The 18211-nt window shown below is 33.3% G+C and overlaps 2 protein-coding genes across 2 annotated transcripts; both read left to right on the forward strand.

Annotated features, from left to right (window-relative positions):
* Positions 1–4578: 4578 nt before the first annotated feature.
* Positions 4579–14135, forward strand: LOC132750028 (heat shock 70 kDa protein 12B-like). The gene is made up of 4 exons (XM_060739970.1): positions 4579–4602; positions 6672–6956; positions 12469–12736; positions 13984–14135. The coding sequence occupies exons 1-4, from the start codon at positions 4579–4581 to the stop codon at positions 14133–14135; spliced, it is 729 nt and encodes a 242-aa protein (XP_060595953.1).
* Positions 14136–14153: 18 nt separating this feature from the next.
* On the forward strand, positions 14154–15044 carry LOC132750024 (heat shock 70 kDa protein 12B-like). Its single transcript, XM_060739966.1, has one exon. The coding sequence runs from the start codon at positions 14154–14156 to the stop codon at positions 15042–15044; it is 891 nt and encodes a 296-aa protein (XP_060595949.1).
* Positions 15045–18211: the final 3167 nt, after the last annotated feature.

Below are 18211 nucleotides of genomic sequence, written 5' to 3' on the forward strand. Positions count from 1 at the left end.
AAATAGACTCCTAGTGCTTTAATTGGTTTATTCGGCCATGTTATATTTCCTACTTGATCAGTTCGTGATTTACACATTGCTTCAGTTTTTTTTGCTATTGAGTTGTATCCCCGAGTATTTGCCTAAGCGCTCTACCAGATTTATTGCATTCAGAATGTCTTGTTCAGATTTCAGAAAAAGAGAAGTGTTATCAGCAAGCTGTGCTATTTTAATTTGTTTATTTTTATTTTCGATTTTTATCCCTTCTATACTGTTTGAGTTTCTTATTTCAATGGCCATAATTTCAGCAGCTAATATAAATAAAAGAGCAGATAATGGACATCCCTGTTTAATACCTCGATTTAAGTTATATATCTGATTTATGTCCATTGTTAGAAATACATGATTTAATATCATTATAAAATGTTTTGACCCAGTTTATAAAGTTCGATTTAAAACCAAATTGTTTAAGTACATTAATTAAAAAATTCCATTCTAGAGTATCAAAGGCCTTACGAAAATCTAGAAACATTATCGAACCATCTATTTGAAGTTTTTCTGAATAATCTATTATGTCTTGTATTAAACGTATGTTATATCCGATAAATCTGTTTTTAATATAACCTTGTAGGTCTAAGCTTACTATTTTATGAATAACAGTTTGCAATCTATTGGCAAGAGCACGAGTTGCAATTTTTACATCAACATATAATAATGAGATTGGTCGATAGTTTTCTAATAATAATGGGTCCCCTTTTTTATAAACTAAAGATAGACAACTATTTTTTTGTGAATGAGATAATAGTTTTTTATCAAAACATTCGTTTAGACACTCTGTGAGATGTAAACCTACACAATAGAAAAACTCTTGATAGAATTCTACAGGAATGCCATCAATTTCTGGTGATTTATTTGGCTAAAGTCCATTAACAGCAGTTTTTATTTCGTTCAAATTTAAATAGCCCTCGCACTTACTCGCTTCATCATCGGATAATTTGTTTTCTTACTGAATAGTGTTAAGGTATGTTTTTATATGATCCGTTGGAATTTTACTAGAAGTATAAAGTGTTCTGTAATAATATACTGTTTCTTTTAAAATTTTCGTTTCATCTGAAAGTACATTTCCATTTATTTTAAATGAGTTAATCGTTTTCCGCGTTTGTCTCGACTTTTCCAGATTCAAAAAAGTTTCGTGTTTTTTTCTCCATTTTCAATAAGATTTATTCGAGATCTTATTTGTGCGCCTTTCGCCTTTGTTTCATATAGTTCTTGGATTTCTTTTTCTAATTTTTCAATTTGCTCGGATTCTAATATACTGTTGTTTTGTAATATTTTAAGTTTAGTTTCAAGTTCTATAATATATTCTTAAAATCTTAATAACTAATATTATAAACATCTTAAGAAGCTACATTTTGCTAACTACGTCGCTCTTTTGTACACGTTCTGTATCCAGGCTCTGGTAATAACAATAGACTCGAAAAACTGTATGTTTAAAGTATTAATAAGTCATATAATGTTATTGTTAACAAACAGAAGAACAATAAAGAATTTAATAGTTCAAAATATTCAAAACACTACCTTTGAAGAAAAAGAAACTTATCTAATAGTGATAAGTAAGAAGTCTTTATATCTTCTTTGAGGCATTTTACTATGATGCAGGGACTTTTTGCACAAAAAAACCCTTAAAGCAGGTGTATCTTGGTAATGTTCTCTTCGAACAATGTAAATCAAAAACTGGATGGAAATCAGCGTGAATAGAAGACAAAAGTAGAGATACTTACGATATTTTCTACTGTTCCCAACACTTCGAGCCAAAAAAAAAATGAAATCTGCAACGCGTTTGGACGTAAATATTTTTCGTTATTTTTTGTTACATTCATGTGTATTTTACTATAGAGAATCAGCGGAGAGACAACCTTTTTTACGAGATTATTTTTTAATTTCTATTCATACACTTAAACGTCTGAAACACATATATAATAATAAGTAACTGATGTAAGTAAATTGACCGGACAGTTTAAAACATTTTTATTCTAACTTTGGGCTTTAAATCGCAAAACCACTCGAACGAAAGTATGAAAATATATTCCAAATGAAAAGTGCATTGCAATACTTTTCTACTTTTGATTCTTTCAGCAGGCATATGCATTTAGTTGTGGTGTTTTTGTTGTTTTATTTCCTTGATGTTGTTGTCATTGTTTTGTTTTTAAATGTGTCTTTTATTTATTATTGCGACGGACGTTCCCTGATCAGGCGCATTCAGAGTATGTCATCTACACATGGGATTTCGCCAGCTACACTCGAGCAAGTGTAGTATCTGAATTTGATCCTATGAAACTCCCTTATTTTGTCGGGATATCTTGAAATCTTCCATATTTATTCTTTTCAATTTCGAATTAAGTTATCAATCAAAGTTAAAATATAAAAGTATTTGACTGATAAAAACGATTTAGCTCCGTAGAATTATTACGCAATATGCAAATATCTGCTGAAACGATTTACCGCTGTCGAAAAAGTAGGACAGCAAATTATATTTTTATTAAGGAGTAAGCTCAATAATTCATAGTTACTATAAGTAGGAAATAAATATTTCTCCATTAAACAAAACATTTTTTATTAACAGATCAAAAGTTTTTCGTGACTTAGAAATTCTAGAATATCTCGCGCATTAATTACATAATTTTCTAGGTCACGATATGAGTTAACCTGCTATCAGCTAATATGATTTGTGATAGATTATGATAGATAACACTATTCTAAAACTAGACTTTACCAAATCACCACTACATCACCTGTGCTGACTTTCGGACAAGCGATTAGGTAGTACACATTATACATGTAATAAATCAGCGGATACTTACTCTGTTTACATGCAATACTTCAAGAAGTTTTATACAATTGTAAGAAGCAAACAAGTTGAAAATGGAATTTAGTGTGAAATTGAAAGGGTCAACTAATCACTGTAGTGATTAAGTGACATTTAAATTAAAATTAAAATGATGTGCTCTGGCCTCTACATCTTTACCTTGTAAATGAATAAAAATCTAAAAGTACACAATTAATTGCTGATGGTTTTAACCAAAAATATTTTTTAATGAGACATATCCAAGAGAAATAAAAATCAAAATACTAATGACTTATATTTTATTGACTATATGCCAAATATGATATAACACGAAGCAATTCTAATTAAGATTCTCGCATGCATGTATTATGTATTATATTTGAAGTTTTTTTGCATGGTTTTATTTTTAAAATATTTCGTTGACAGTTTTTTCTTTTTACCAATAAATCGATAAGGACACTGATTTACGAGTTTGACCAGAGTTTTGAGGCATAAATTTCATTCTATATTTAAAAAAAATGGACGTGTTCTGCTTGAAAGTAGAAAATCTGAATAATTTCAGATTGGGACACCTAAAATCGATTGCTCTACAAATCTCGAACTTGAATGGAGCAAACTGTCTCTGTTATTTCTTTTGTGTGTGTGTGTGTGTGTGTGTGTGTTGGTGTGTTGGTGTGTGTGTGTGTGTGTTTTCTGAAAAAGCCATGTATTCAGCACTTTGATTATTATTGTTATTTTTATAGAGGATATTTGTTTGTTTTGCATGTAAGATTGAAATATAATTTCACTGAGTGAACACCAGATGCAATATTTTCACGAGTGGCGTAGCCACGAGTGAAAATATAATAGCTGGTGTTCACGAATGAAATATATTTCAATCTTATATGTAAAACAAATAAATTTTCTTTTTATTTCATGCTTTTTTTAGTGATTTTAAGTACTTTTTACTGATTTTGCCGCGTAACGTCGCGCATTCTCCTTTGTGACGTCATCACATCATGACGTCACATCATCAGTTTTGAAATTTAGTTCTGTTAAATTTCTCTAATTTTGTTACATTTTTAACATGATGTATGGTGACATCGACTTTCTTTTCCTAAAGAAGCAAAATTTACGTATGACGGCATTTATTTCTGCCTGTTATTCCATTTAGTTATGATTTTCTTTTCATCCGCATTCACATATAGTTCGGCTACAGTGAAAATTATATTTTATAAATTTCACTAGTGGTTTATCAGAATATAATCATTTGATATATTATAATAAAACACTGGAAAGCATGAAATAAATTACTATAATTATTATTATTATTATTATTATTATTATTATTATTATTATTATTATTTGTTACTTTATCATTTTTAAACAAAAAAAAGAAAAACCGATGTGATTCATAAAATTCTACTTACTTTCGGTTTTAATGCTTCTTAAAAATATCAGTATCAAAGTCCATTCATTTTATGTGATTGTTAAATTGTTAAATCAACGGTAAAGACTATCTAATGGATATAATATTTTAACATTTGATTTAGAATACATTTTCACACGTATTTTGCAGAAATTTTGTTTTTAATTTTAAGTTGGAAATTTCTGTGTATGCGGGAGCAATTGTTATTTTCGTTTCCAAAGAAGAGTTGTGAGAGAGGCAGATTTTCTTGAAATTTGACTGAAAATGGAATGGTCAATCATTTTTGTTTTCGTGATATTACTTCATGTTACAATTGTTCAAGGTGAAGATGAGTTTTGTAATAAAGATGGCAATTGTCCGAGCAGTAGCGGTATGTATAATCATTTTTTTTGACAACTGAGAAATTAAAAGCTTCAAAATTCTAACAACTACGTCAAATCTATATTAAATACTGGTGTTAAATACGTTTATTCTTTTTGAACTGTTTACATACTGTGTATATAATATTTCTATTATTCAAAACTGCATTTTTGATATTTAAAATTCAATAAAATCGTACAGAAACATGATTATATAACTTAAAGTAGCCACAAAAATTACTAGTTTTATTTATTTAATAATCTCTTTAGGATTGATGATATAAAATTAAAAACCATTTTAGATTAGGTTGATCATTATACATTATATATTTAGCTTGCACTAGCTTACGTTCATTATCTAGGTCGTAGCATGTATCTTGTTATCAGTAAAATTGACACAGCACGCATTTGAGTAAATAAAATATGTGTATATGTAGCGTATGATATATCTCGAATAAATTGTGCAATTTTTTTAAGATCAATCACTCATTCAGTGTATACCCATATGCCGTACTGACCAACATATGAAGATTGATATAGATTGCAATCTGAATTTATTTGTTTCAAGATAAGCTCATAAGAAAATCATATTGTTTTGTGGACCTTTTAAGCAAGTTAATTATATATATTTGTATCTATCTGGCTGAAGTTAAAGAAGCTCCACTGAGGTCTCAATCAATAAAACATAACTTTATTTTTTTCTCACAAAGATCAGCCGGGGAACTTGAAATGAAAAAGAAAAAGTAAAATATAACAAAGAGTTATATAGTCAGAATTTGGAGCTTGTTTAGCTTGACTGAAAATAAAAGCGTTTCAAAGCTTTTAATTGTTTCATTTTGCACAATGGAATTATTATAAATATGGGAAAATGATTTAAAAATATTGCTAACAAGTTATTACTCCATCATCAAATGGTACAAAGAAATATTTCCAGTTCCTTCTTTTTTTTAAACAAGAGCACCGCTAGGCGGAGCATTATATGCCCGAAAGTGTTTTTAGTATGGATGAAGCATTTATATGGCATGGGAATTAAATAAAGTTTTACCTCCTTCAAAGAGCAATCCTCCTTTATAGCTGAAAAAACCTTTATATATATACAGTGTCTGTGTCCAAAACACCACCATCAAGTTAATTGTTTTCTTGTAAGTAAAATGCTACAACGGATGGACGGAAAGACGCCAGGGGTTAAACATAATATAAGCAAATGTTTTAGGGCAAATAATTAATGTACTCAATAAAAGTGATCATCCTATGAAGTTTGACAGTTGTAAAACTGTTAACAATATTAAGGTCATTTGATGTTGACCTTTGACCTTGTGACCCCAATATAGATATGGATGTTTTACTCAATATTGACAATCATCCTATGAAGTTTGAACACTGTGGGCCAAATGGAACTTAAGTTATGCTCCAGAAACCACAATTTTCAGTGTAAAGATCATTGTAACCCTGACCTTTGACCTTTATGACCCTAAAACCAATAGGGGTCATATATTGGACATGACTGTTCATCCTATAAATTTTTAGCTGTCGGTTGATTAATACTTTACTTATTGAGCAGGAACCGTTTTCAGTTTTAAGGTAATAGTGACCTTGCCTTTCGACCTTGCAACTCCAAAATCAATAGGGGTCTTCTACCAAATATGGACAATCATCCTATAAAGTTTAAATATTGTGGGCCAAATGGAACTAGAAACCAAATTGCTAACGGACGAACGGACAGACGGGCGGACGCCAAGGGGTATAACATAATATGCCCGAAATTCTTTCGGGCATATAAAAAAACTGTGGACACCCTTTATGATTTAATTATTTTTAGATTTTGACATTTTGTCTAAAGGTAAAAAAAATGATATAATCTATAAAATTAATTAATTTTTGTGCTACATTTATTCAGAATCTTTTCAATATCTTCAATATATCTGAAATCCATCTTTGAACTTATCTTCGCTTTATTTTTAACATGCCTTTTCTAAAATAATCGCAGACTAGTTAAATTAAACAGTCAACACATTCAAAATCATATATAAGTCTGTAAACTTTTAAATACGGCTATAAAAATGTTTTTTTTAAGATGTAGGTCTACACTTCCTTGCTTGTGGCCGCGTTTGATTTTGGAACAACATACAGTGGCTATGCATTTTCTTTCCGGAGCGATAAACCAACGGACATACGAGCAAGTCAAGACTGGAGTGGATATCCTGTGCCAAGCAAGACAGCAACTAGTGTACTTCTCAATCCTAGTAAAGAGTTCGATTCATTTGGGTTCGAGGCTGAAAATAAATATTTAGGTCTAACCGAGGATGACGACCATCAGGGCTGGCTTCTTTTTAGAAGATTCAAGATGATTCTTCACAATGAGAAGGTAAATATGATCGACAAATTATTTATATATTAATTCACATTAATTTTTAAGCAATGCACTTTCAGCTTTTTGCATCACTTGATGGTCAAATAATTATTAGACCCAATCTTATCCATTTTGCCATGTTTTCATTTTCAATCCAAAAACTAATATTTAATCTATATTGTTACTCATCTAGCCTAGTTTTCATTTTTGAAAGTCAAAAATCCATTATATCAAATCCTTTCTGTAATTTAAGTAACAAAATTCTTTCAAAATTTCATAAAATGGTAGTGTGAAATAAAGAGGTCGTTAAACAGATCTGAGAACAATACTTCTTTCCTTCACTCTTCACAATTAACTTGACAAATGGACAAACATGTATTGTTAGATCACATAGCTCATCATAATTCGACAACAAAATATAATCATGTACATAAACAAATGTTTGTTATTACTCATAATACAATTTTCATAATGCTATTAATATGATCGCGGTTGACTCACCCAGGAAAAACCAGAGATAAAATAAGAAAATTTACTCTGGAAACCTGTTCCCATTGACAAATGTCATACGGCTGAGTATTAGCACACACTCATACATACATGCTATCATGCTTCATATCTATTAGGTAACTAAAGTACACATCTGAACATCATACTTCATAGTATAACATTACAACCATGATGTCACCTAAACCAGTCTGATCAATTTTAAATTTATAATATAATCATTTCAGTTACATACGTTGTCTACACGAGCGTTAAATGATGCCCGACATTAACTTAAAATAACAAATTAAGCAATATTTGCAGTAGATAAACAATCACTATAGATATACAACTCTTGAGCTTAAATTAAAATATTCTGCATAAAAAATGGACTGAACAATGCGCTTGTGTCCCTTAGACTGATAAGACGGCGCGTGCACGCGCCGTCTAGTAGATATGCAATTGTCCGTATAGCAATGGGGAAAATTTTAGAAATGAGCCAGTTTTTATCCGATCGTTCTAAAGCTTAACCGTTGAAAGAGGTAACGACTGAAGCAGTGTCAGTCACTTCATATGCTCCGCCTCTGTTGAAGTTCGTCTCCGCTTTAAAGTGTCGCCAAATACAATATGCTAGCATTAAGTCTTCGTTGACGGGGGTGGGTGAAGGAAACCAGGAATAACTTGACGAATTATTAAATTACAAGTTACAAAGCCTAAACCACGCCTACTATCAGAGAGGCGGTTCTCCCTTAACCCTTAGTTCAACACAGACCCGTCTATAGTCTAATGACGGGCTTTTTTGTTACCTATTATAACGAGATTTCGTTTCGCAGATTCTAATAGTTTTAACAAACAAATTGAGGATCCGAGAGTCCCAATAAACCATGTGCCCATTTAATGCTAGAAACAGTCGCTGAAATAAAACTAGTCGAATTATTTTGATCTAAAAGATCCTATGTGTATGGATGACGCAGGTACAGAGTGCCCTCCCTTTTCCTTGCTGATTTTTTCCTACATTTTTTGAAATATAACAAATATCTAACTGTTATGTTATAACGTCTAGAATCCGATAACACCTAATTCTATTCTTAACGCCATCAAACCAAATTTTAAAAGCCTCCCATCAAAAATACCTTTCCTACCCCTACCACACCTAGCCAACACACAAGGCTTGAACTGGAAACTATCTTTTATAAAGGAAGCATAATATGTTCCGTTCCGAAATATTAACGACCAATAGTTCTGTTTGGAGCTAGTCATACTCTCGGACTCGGACAAACTTCTGGTGACCTCGCTATCAATCACAACTTCTATATAGCCCCTTAAACCGACGTCACTTGCGTCAGTGAACACTGGACGAAGATTGATAAAAAAATCTTGGCCGATGTAGTTCCGATAGTCAGAAAACCCAACTAATGGTCTTACTTTTCAATCGCCCTCTATCTCTATTTTGGTCCTGAAAGAACTCATTAGCCGCTTCCATGACACCTTCATTGCTTCCAAAACGTCTACCACGAAGCTTGACTTTCAGTTTCGGAAACTGGAGGAACTCAGAGGGGGCCTAGTTCGGAAAATATATGGGGATATCAGGTTCATCATCGTAGCAAGACAAACGATATTATTATGCTGCTGACCGTTCCAAGGCGGCGCCCCACTGTGTTCCTCAGATGTTTGTCTATGTTGTTTCATACTGTTTTGGTGACACTTTTGCTTGTGTCCCTTGTTGTTTTCTCGTCTACGGTAAGTATCTTCCCCATTGCCTCTAGTTTTTATTTCTTTGATTACCCCCCCCCCCTTCCCCCGGTCTCCTGTCCCCTTCCCCTTTGTGGGCCTATTATTATTTTCTTTGAATTCCTAATCAGTTACAAATTATTGATCATTTAATGATTAACGTGTCGTTGCCCTGTCCTTTTTATGTTTGGGGTCCGCCTGGGCTCCTTGCCATTGGTTCTTGTTGCTGGGTCATATTGGGGTTGCGTTCATTGAACGCCGCCTTTCCTTGTTGGTGATCTTGTTTTTCATATCTTGAAATGTCAAGTCTGGTCCGTTTCTGGTCACCAGTCAACTGTCTGGGGACCCGTCTAGCGACAACCTTTGACATGCCATAGACACCAGTCAGAATTGCCTGAACGGAACAAAAGCATATACCTACTTCCCTAGCAATGCTTCGCAGGTCTCGCCTGCTGTCGCACATGACCACATCATGCACAGCTTCGGCAGTTTCATCGTTGATGGCCTCTTTTCGCCGCCCAGGCCGCTCATCATCTCCAATGCTCTCCCTGCCCCTCTTAAATTCAGGAGCCAATTTTGTTACAGTGCTATAGGAAGGGGACTCCGTCCTAAGTGTTTCCATGAAGTATTCATGGATTTCCTTGGGACATCCCTTTCTTACAGAGGTACTTAATGACGACTCTGATTTCAACTTTCTCCATTTGGTCTAAATGACACACCCCTCTACTGACTAAAGTGTGTTTTATGTTACTTAATTTGTATATAACCGCGTGTAACTCGGTCAGTATTCTTTAATGAGATATCGGTATCGACAATGTCAGTGTAGTGGCTAGATGTATATCGGGCCGAGAACTTTTTGATCATACCTTGTACACTCGTACATACAAAAATTAACTGCATTATCTATATCGCCAAAAAGTTTTCATATATGTTCCTACCAGAACAACATTTCTGATATAGCATCAGCATTTATAGAAACCGGGCATACTAGCTCGCCATTTGATTCAAACATGCATACATATCACATGACCTCAGTCTCACTATCTTTCCTACAACACTTATATAGACATTAACTAGCCAAAGAGACACGCCAACTTTCGTGCATAAATCAAGGTCGTACCCTTAGTCACATTCTTAATAATGGAACATAGCAAAAACTCAAAAATGTTTTATTCTTTCATCTGTGATGCACCCCTTGACTAATATTTTTTATTACTTTCAATAAAAAAATTATGGTTTTTCCAGAGCAGACTTATCTTTTTACAAAACTTTTTCTAAGGTAAAGTGTTCAAAGGCAGCTAAAAGCCCTCTTTTAAAACTTTCAATACCAAACTATTTGCGCCTGCTTTTTTCTCAATAAGAAATGTATCCCCTAGTCTTCCAACTTGAGATAGAACCCATTCATTGTTCTCTTTTGATCTACTATCAAAATATGTCTTATCTGACCAATTTTTAAATAATGAAACAGGAATTACATAGAATCCGTTATCTGAGACGCTTCAGCAACTTGTACCTCTGTAGATCTCATTTAACAGTCAGTCTGCCAAAAAACCTGGTGTCCCATTACGAAAACATAAGCCCGGTTTTCGTCCTATCGTCTTAATACGTGCACCTGAAGGTGAAGCCATGATCGATTGTGAACTGGTTGCCGGCATACGGAACATTCCTGGCCGTCATTCCTGACTGACTTTACGGTTTGCATGTAGGTGGATAAATTTTCTTTTCATTATCCGAATCTTCGGCTAGCGGGTGTGCCTCGTATTCAACTTAATGAGATTTTACGCTGCATAAGAGTGCTCGACAACTTTCTGTCGAACTGCCTCTGCTTTTAACGAACCCTCAGCTGCCATTTCACTAAGCTGACCCTCTGTCTCACGTAGACTGCCAAGTACTTTGAAATGATTTTAAACTGCTCCTAATTTCCTTTCGTTCTGTTTTCTGTTCTTTTTGTTTCTGCATTTCACAAATCTTCGTTTCAAAATCAGCTAACTTATTTGAAACAATCCTAGTTAATAATTGATGTTTCTCCATTTCTCAAATTTAAATACCACGTAGTCCGCACAACAAATCTCAGAAATTGGATTAAAACCGGCTGAACAATGCGTAAGTGTCCAGTGGACGGATTTAAACCTACTGTAAAATCCTTATAAAAAACTAACACAATATTGCATGCAAAACACGTGCAAATACTTCATGGGGTGTTCAAATATGAATGCAAGTAGGCCAATTAATGTCATGCTCTAAACCACGTTTTGCACGAACTATGTACGTATATCGCAGAGATGGTTGTGTAAGCTCTCAATTGATACAATACATGTTTAAATCAGAACAAAAGCTCGATTAACGCTATCTACTCGTGTATACTAAAGCTAAAATGGTTGTCACCGACCAAATACATGCCTATATCAAGAATCGCGGTATTCTTGATATACAGGCGTAAGACATTATTTAATGAAATATGTCGTGTTAAGGGGAACAATAACCTTCTTTTTTTCACCTGTCTCACGGTGGTGTAAGAAATTTAAAAGTGGTGTGGATTCAGTAAAAGATGCACCTCATGCACGTCGACCGAAAACGGCAATTTCGCCAAAAATAGTTGAAAAAGTAAAGGATTTGATTGCTACTGATGCAAGACTTACAACAAGACATATAGCTAAATGCGTTGGTATCTCTGTAGAAGCCGCTTATACAATTCTAAAACGTGAATTAAAAAATAAGAAGGATAAGTGCCAGATAAGAGACAAAAACTTGCTCGGGTATGAATCTCTGTTGAAACAGTTCCCTCAATACAAAAATCGTTCACACATATCAAAATATGGGCAACCAAGGAAGTCAAAGACCTTGGATAGCAAAAGGCACCATGAGCGTCAATAAAGTCATAATGTAATTTTCTTTAACAAATAAGGTCCTGCTATTCAAAATGTCGTACAAAAGCGTAGATCTGTAAATGCCAAGTTTTACAAAGGCAAGGTCCTTCATAAATTAAAGAACTATTCTTTTTAAAAAAAACCGTCAACCAGCAACTGGCCTCCGTAGCGACAGGTTGTTGCATGGCAATGCTTTGTCATACCGCGGTCATTTCATACGAGAATATCTAAAACAGGAAAAGGTTGTCGAGCTCCCCCACCCTCCTTATTCGCCAGATCTTGTCCCTTCTGAAATTTTGCTATTTCCGAGGCTCAAAAACACATCGCTTGAAAATATATATACTCTTATATTATAATTATAGTTATGTGCCATTAGTTGCAGGGTTATCAAAAATTGTGTGCAAATGAAAAATAGGTCATGTTTTGTTAAACAAACTTTTAAGGACTTAACAAGAAAAACAACTGTAGAAGACATAAATGGTGTGTCAATGCCTGCCATGACTATCTTTGCCATGTCAATTCGCTACCTTAGAAACCATCTGTTAAAACGCCTGGAAAAAGAAGAGCCATGGGTCAAAGAGAGTGATATCAAGTATATATTGACAGTGCCTGCTATATGGAAAGAAAACGCCAAACAATTCATGCGTGAAGCAGCGGTTGAGGTAATAGATTTGCATGTTTATAAAATAAAAAGAAGAGACAGAAAAAGAAGTAATGCTGATTTTGTTTTGATATTCCGGTCAAATGTACTATTGCGTGTACTAAAACAATTTAAAACATTGAAAACATTAATGATGATCAAATATAATCATTTACAATCAACATATTTCTTGTCATAAACTTACAACTTAAATATAAAATGTACACGGTATAATGCTCTTTTTCTTTTCTTTTTCATTTCTTTTTTTTCCTTCAATATTAAATTTGTATTGTGCAAAACTACCTATTTTATAAATGTACTTAAAAGGTTGGCATAAAAATTTTTCCAATCGAAACTTGGCATTAGAGAAGCCCCGAAGGCCGCGGCAAATTTGGTGCAATTTGCAAAGATACAAGGACTAATGTTATCAAAAGCAGGGACACAGTTATAATGGTGATTACCTTGGGAGTATAATACACGGAGATACATATTTTATAATTTACTTTTAAAATAAAAACTATAAAAAACATTTAAAAATTTTAAAAAAAAAAAATTTCAGGTTTACAATTATTTTGTGTTTGGTTTTATGATGTGGGAAAAGTTTTGGCCGCGTTCCACTTTCAAATTATAAATTTTTTGTTTATAATTTAAACCCACTACTTGAATTTTTTAAAAGAAAATATGTGACAAATTCCTTGCGAGAAAAAAAAACCTGTTCTTTTTTCACAAATTTTTTGGTTCAAGACTTATAACCCCCCTTTAAACCAAAATTGATGAGTTTGTTTTTTATTGTTTTTTTACTTTTTGTTGTTGATTCAGTTACATGACCTGGGATTCAGGAAAAAGTTTTTACAATTTTGGGCAAAAGGGAAAAAATCGAAAACACTGATACAAAGAAGAGCAAAAAAAGATCTGCTTTTTTTTCAAAAGTAGAATCAAAAGGCATTTAAAATGATCTTGTTCATTTAGTGAAAAACTTTCATCAAATTAAGAATTTGAATCAATTTATAAACTCAAAATATATTTTTTCTCACATGTGTACACTCTTTTAAAATAAATGAAAAATGTGAGAAAAATATATTTGAGTTTATAAATTGATGCAAATTCTTTGCTTGATGAAAGTTATTCATTAAATGAACAAGATTGTTTAAGATCCTATTGATTCTTCTTTTGAAAAAAAAATCTTTTTTTTTTTGCTCTTCTTTGTATCAGTGTATCGATTTGTTCCTTTGACCAAACATGCAACTGAGCTTGCAACATTTTCAAAGTTTATGTTTTGAAAGTTATTTAGGTTTTTTGTTTCTTTCCTCTATTTTAGGTGGCACTGGAGATATATCAGTACATGAAAAGCAAATTAATGGTTCATTAAAAGAGATACACAAGCCTAGTGGAGGACCGTTCGGTGGAACTCAAGTTGACGACAACTTCATGAATTGGCTTACTAAATTATTTGGTAACTCTACCATGTAAAAATTTAAAGAAGACGAAATGGAAACTTACTTCATTTTGCTTCGACAATTCGAGTCAAATAAACGACTCATGCGATCAGACGTCAGTGGTAAAATTACATTTAATGTAGGCCTATATAGACTTTTAGAATCTTATAAACGGAACGAGGACATGTTAATCGAGGAAAAGGCTGCTTCTCTTGGACTTGCACATAAAGTGAAACTTTATCCTGACAAGCTTAGAGTAGACGCTTCTATAATTAAAGAATGGTTTGATTTGCCAGTAAAAAAGATAATATCACATGTTAAAGATATTCTTGCTGAGCCAAATATGAAGAATGTCAAAACTATTATGTTAGTTGGAGGGTTTGGTGAAAGTGACATAGTTTATGAAGCAATGCGAGCAACCTTTGAAAACACCCACACAATTATAAGGCCGCATGAAGCAAGTTTAGCAGTCCTTAAAGGAGCCGTACGATTTGGTCATATTCCAGATATAATTCGTAACAGAATCATGACCGCTACATATGGCATTCACATGACAAAGTATTTTGATAAGGATAAACATCCTTCTTCGAAATTAATAATACTGAATAACAAAGAAATGGTTGACGACATATTTTGCATTTTTGTTCGCAAAGACGATAGTATAGAATTAGGCAAACAAATACGCAAAACATTTACTCCAAATGATCTTCAAAAATCGAGTGTATCTATATATAAATCAACAAAACTTGATCCGGAATATGTAACAGATGAAGGGTGTACAAAACTTGGTGCACTGACTATAGAACATCCAGAGGGAAAAACATTCGAAGACAAGAAATTTGATACAACATTTGTGTTCGGTGACACGGAGCTATTTGTAAAGGTGAAGATTAAAAAAACAGGACAGGAATTTGATAAATATATTAATTGTTTAGAACAGTAACATATTTAACGAATGTAAACGTATGGTTTTATGATGAACTATTACAATATTTTTCTTGTTATGACTTAGTTACATTTCCCACTGTAATATATGATTTACGGAATCGATTTTACTGTGTTCATTGATAAAGCAGATATATTCGCCGTGTATATAGGCACATCATGCTTCAGAAATAAAATGTGTTTTTTCTCCCTTCTTTAGAAAGGGAAAACATCAGTTTTATAACGTATAAATGTTGATTTTAGAGTATGTTTGATGCTTTTCACCCAAAGAAAGAAGTTCTGAATGTTACGAAAGACCGGTAGGGCCATTTTAACTTCATGAATTCCCGATTTCAGCTTCATGAATTCACAATTTGAACTTCGTGAATTCCTGTCCCGTCAAGTTGAAATCGTGAATCCATGTAGTTGAAATTGTGAATTCGTGAAGTTGAAATTGTGAATTCGTGAAGTTGAAATTGTGAATTCGTGAAGTTGAAATTGTGAATTCATGAAGTTGAAATTGTGAATTCTTGAAGTTGAAATTGTGAATTCGTGAAGTTGAAATCGGGAATTCATGAATTTGAAATGTCACCATCGGTTTTTTATAGAATGTAGAACTATTTATCCTAAAAGTAGTAAATTGTAAACAAGTAGTATTTTGACTTACATATAATAGTCAGTAGCAAGCTGTTGTTTCCGTGAGCAAGAAACTTTACACAAATTGCTTAATTAGCACTGGTTGGATCGAGAGTGTTCCAATAAGCATATAGGTTTTAACAAAATAAATTAGTATAATCTAAATATCGACTGTAAGATAGTGTACATATATTCGACGACTATTCTTGCCATAGACAAGGGACATTATGCCCTTTCAAGGTTTTTTAGGCATTGAACAGGTAAAATGTTCACATTTTGCTATAATTCCACGAAGTCAAAGGAAATTTCTGTAAACATCAATTGGAATTTACCTGTCACTGTCAATTTATAACAAGAGTGGGGTCGCCTATTTTGTACCGCATTTTTATACATCATTATTTTTTTAATAATTTTTGTATTTTAGTTTTGTATAAACAGTTAAACCCTCGTATTTAGACCGCCAACGTGTCTTCGTCTATGATGCTTTCAGTCAATTATCTTAATCAAAATGGGTGTATTGATTTTATTGTCAGGAGTAAAATAGGAATAGATAGAGACTGAAACCAATGGAAATTTGGTTCTTTTAAAACCCGATCTAAATTGTGGTATGGTCTAAGGATTCATATATCACACCATGAGATTTATAAATTGCACTTTACATTTTTTTAACTTTGGGCGTATTTCACCATGAGCTTTATGATCTGAAATCGTTATTGCCTTTCAAGGTATATTTAAAAATGAGGTTTATATTATTAAACTGAATTGTTTTTGTCATTCAGGATATATTTATACATGAGACTTATAAACTGCTTTGTTTTCGGGACCAGATTCATAAACTTTTTTTTTTTGTAATGAGATCTGATATTTGTTTGTTTGTTTTTGTCATTTATGACGTATGTAAACATAAGACTTATAAACGGAATTGTTTTGTCATTCAGGACGTATTTCAACATGAATTTTATCAACTGATTTTTTTGTTATTAGTATTTATTATTTTGGACTACGTGTATTCAAAAGATTCATCAACTATTTTTTTTTTTTATTCTTTGTTTATGCAATTTAGGACGTATTTCAATATGTGATTGATAAAATGATTCATTTTTGTCATTAAAACTCATTTTAATATGAGATTTTAAAGTGATTGTTTTTGCTATTTAGGACGTGTTTCAATATAAGATTAATATACTGAATAGTTTTTGTCATGGAGGACGTATCATAAAATTACATTAATAAACTGCTAAATTATACAGTTGTTTTGTTATAATATTATTATTATTTGCAAAACACGTTGAAGAAGCCATCGTTTCATTTATGCATCATTTGTATCCCCGCCTCATTCCAAGGAAAAGCTGGTATTTCGAATTTAAGGATTATTAAACCACCGGTAAAGGTCATGACTTTGGTGACAATCAGGTAATGTGGTTATCCCTATTATGAGATATTATTATGGAACGCCGTGACTGTCTTATGTGATCACTTGTTTGCTATCTTGTGAAATGATGATACTATTTTGTCGTTACAGCATGCTAACATGTGTAATTCACATCATATCTTGTCAAAATACCATGCTGACTTGTTCAAACAGCATGTTAACTTGTGAAATAACTAGAGGATGCTTTTGTAAAAAAGCGCATGTCTCCCCCACTGCACTGTGACCTTGACCTTTGACCTACTGACCCAAAAAACAATAGGGATCATCTGCTCTATAAGACCAATCATCCTATGAAGTTTGAGGGCTGTAGGTCAAAAGGAACTCTAGTTATCATCCGGAAACGAGAAATTGACCAACGGTCACTGTGACCTTGACCTTTGACCTACTGACCCCAAAAACAATAGGGATCATCTGCTCTATAAGACCAATCATCCTATGAAGTTTGAGGGCTGTAGGTCAAAAGGAACTCTAGTTATCATCCGGAAACGAGAAATTGACCAACGGTCACTGTGACCTTGACCTTTGAACTACTGACCCCAAAAACAATAGGGATCATCTGCTCAATAAGACCAATCATCCTATGAAGTTTGAGGTCTGTAGGTCTAAAGGAACTTTAGTTATCATCCGGAAACGAGAAATTGACCAACGGTCAGTGTGACCTTGACCTTTGACCTACTGACCCAAAAACAATAGGGATCATCAGCTCTATAAGACCAATCATCTATGAAGTTTGAGGGCTGTAGGTCAAAAGGAACTCTAGTTATCATCCGGAAACGAGAAATTGACCAACGGTCACTGTGACCTTGACCTTTGACCTACTGACCCCAAAAACAATAGGGATCATCTGCTCTATAAGACCAATCATCCTATGAAGTTTGAGGGCTGTAGGTCAAAAGGAACTCTAGTTATCATCCGGAAACGAGAAATTGACCAACGGTCACTGTGACCTTGACCTTTGACCTACTGACCCCAAAAACAATAGGATCATCTGCTCTATAAGACCAATCATCCTATGAAGTTTGAGGGCTGTAGGTCAAAAGGAACTCTAGTTATCGTCCGGAAACGAGAAATTGACCAACGGTCACTGTGACCTTGACCTTTGACCTACTGACCCCAAA

Source organism: Ruditapes philippinarum, unplaced genomic scaffold, assembly GCF_026571515.1.
Source record: "Ruditapes philippinarum isolate M1 unplaced genomic scaffold, ASM2657151v2 ctg2928_1_1_1_1, whole genome shotgun sequence".
Taxonomy (NCBI): Eukaryota; Metazoa; Mollusca; class Bivalvia; order Venerida; family Veneridae; genus Ruditapes; species Ruditapes philippinarum.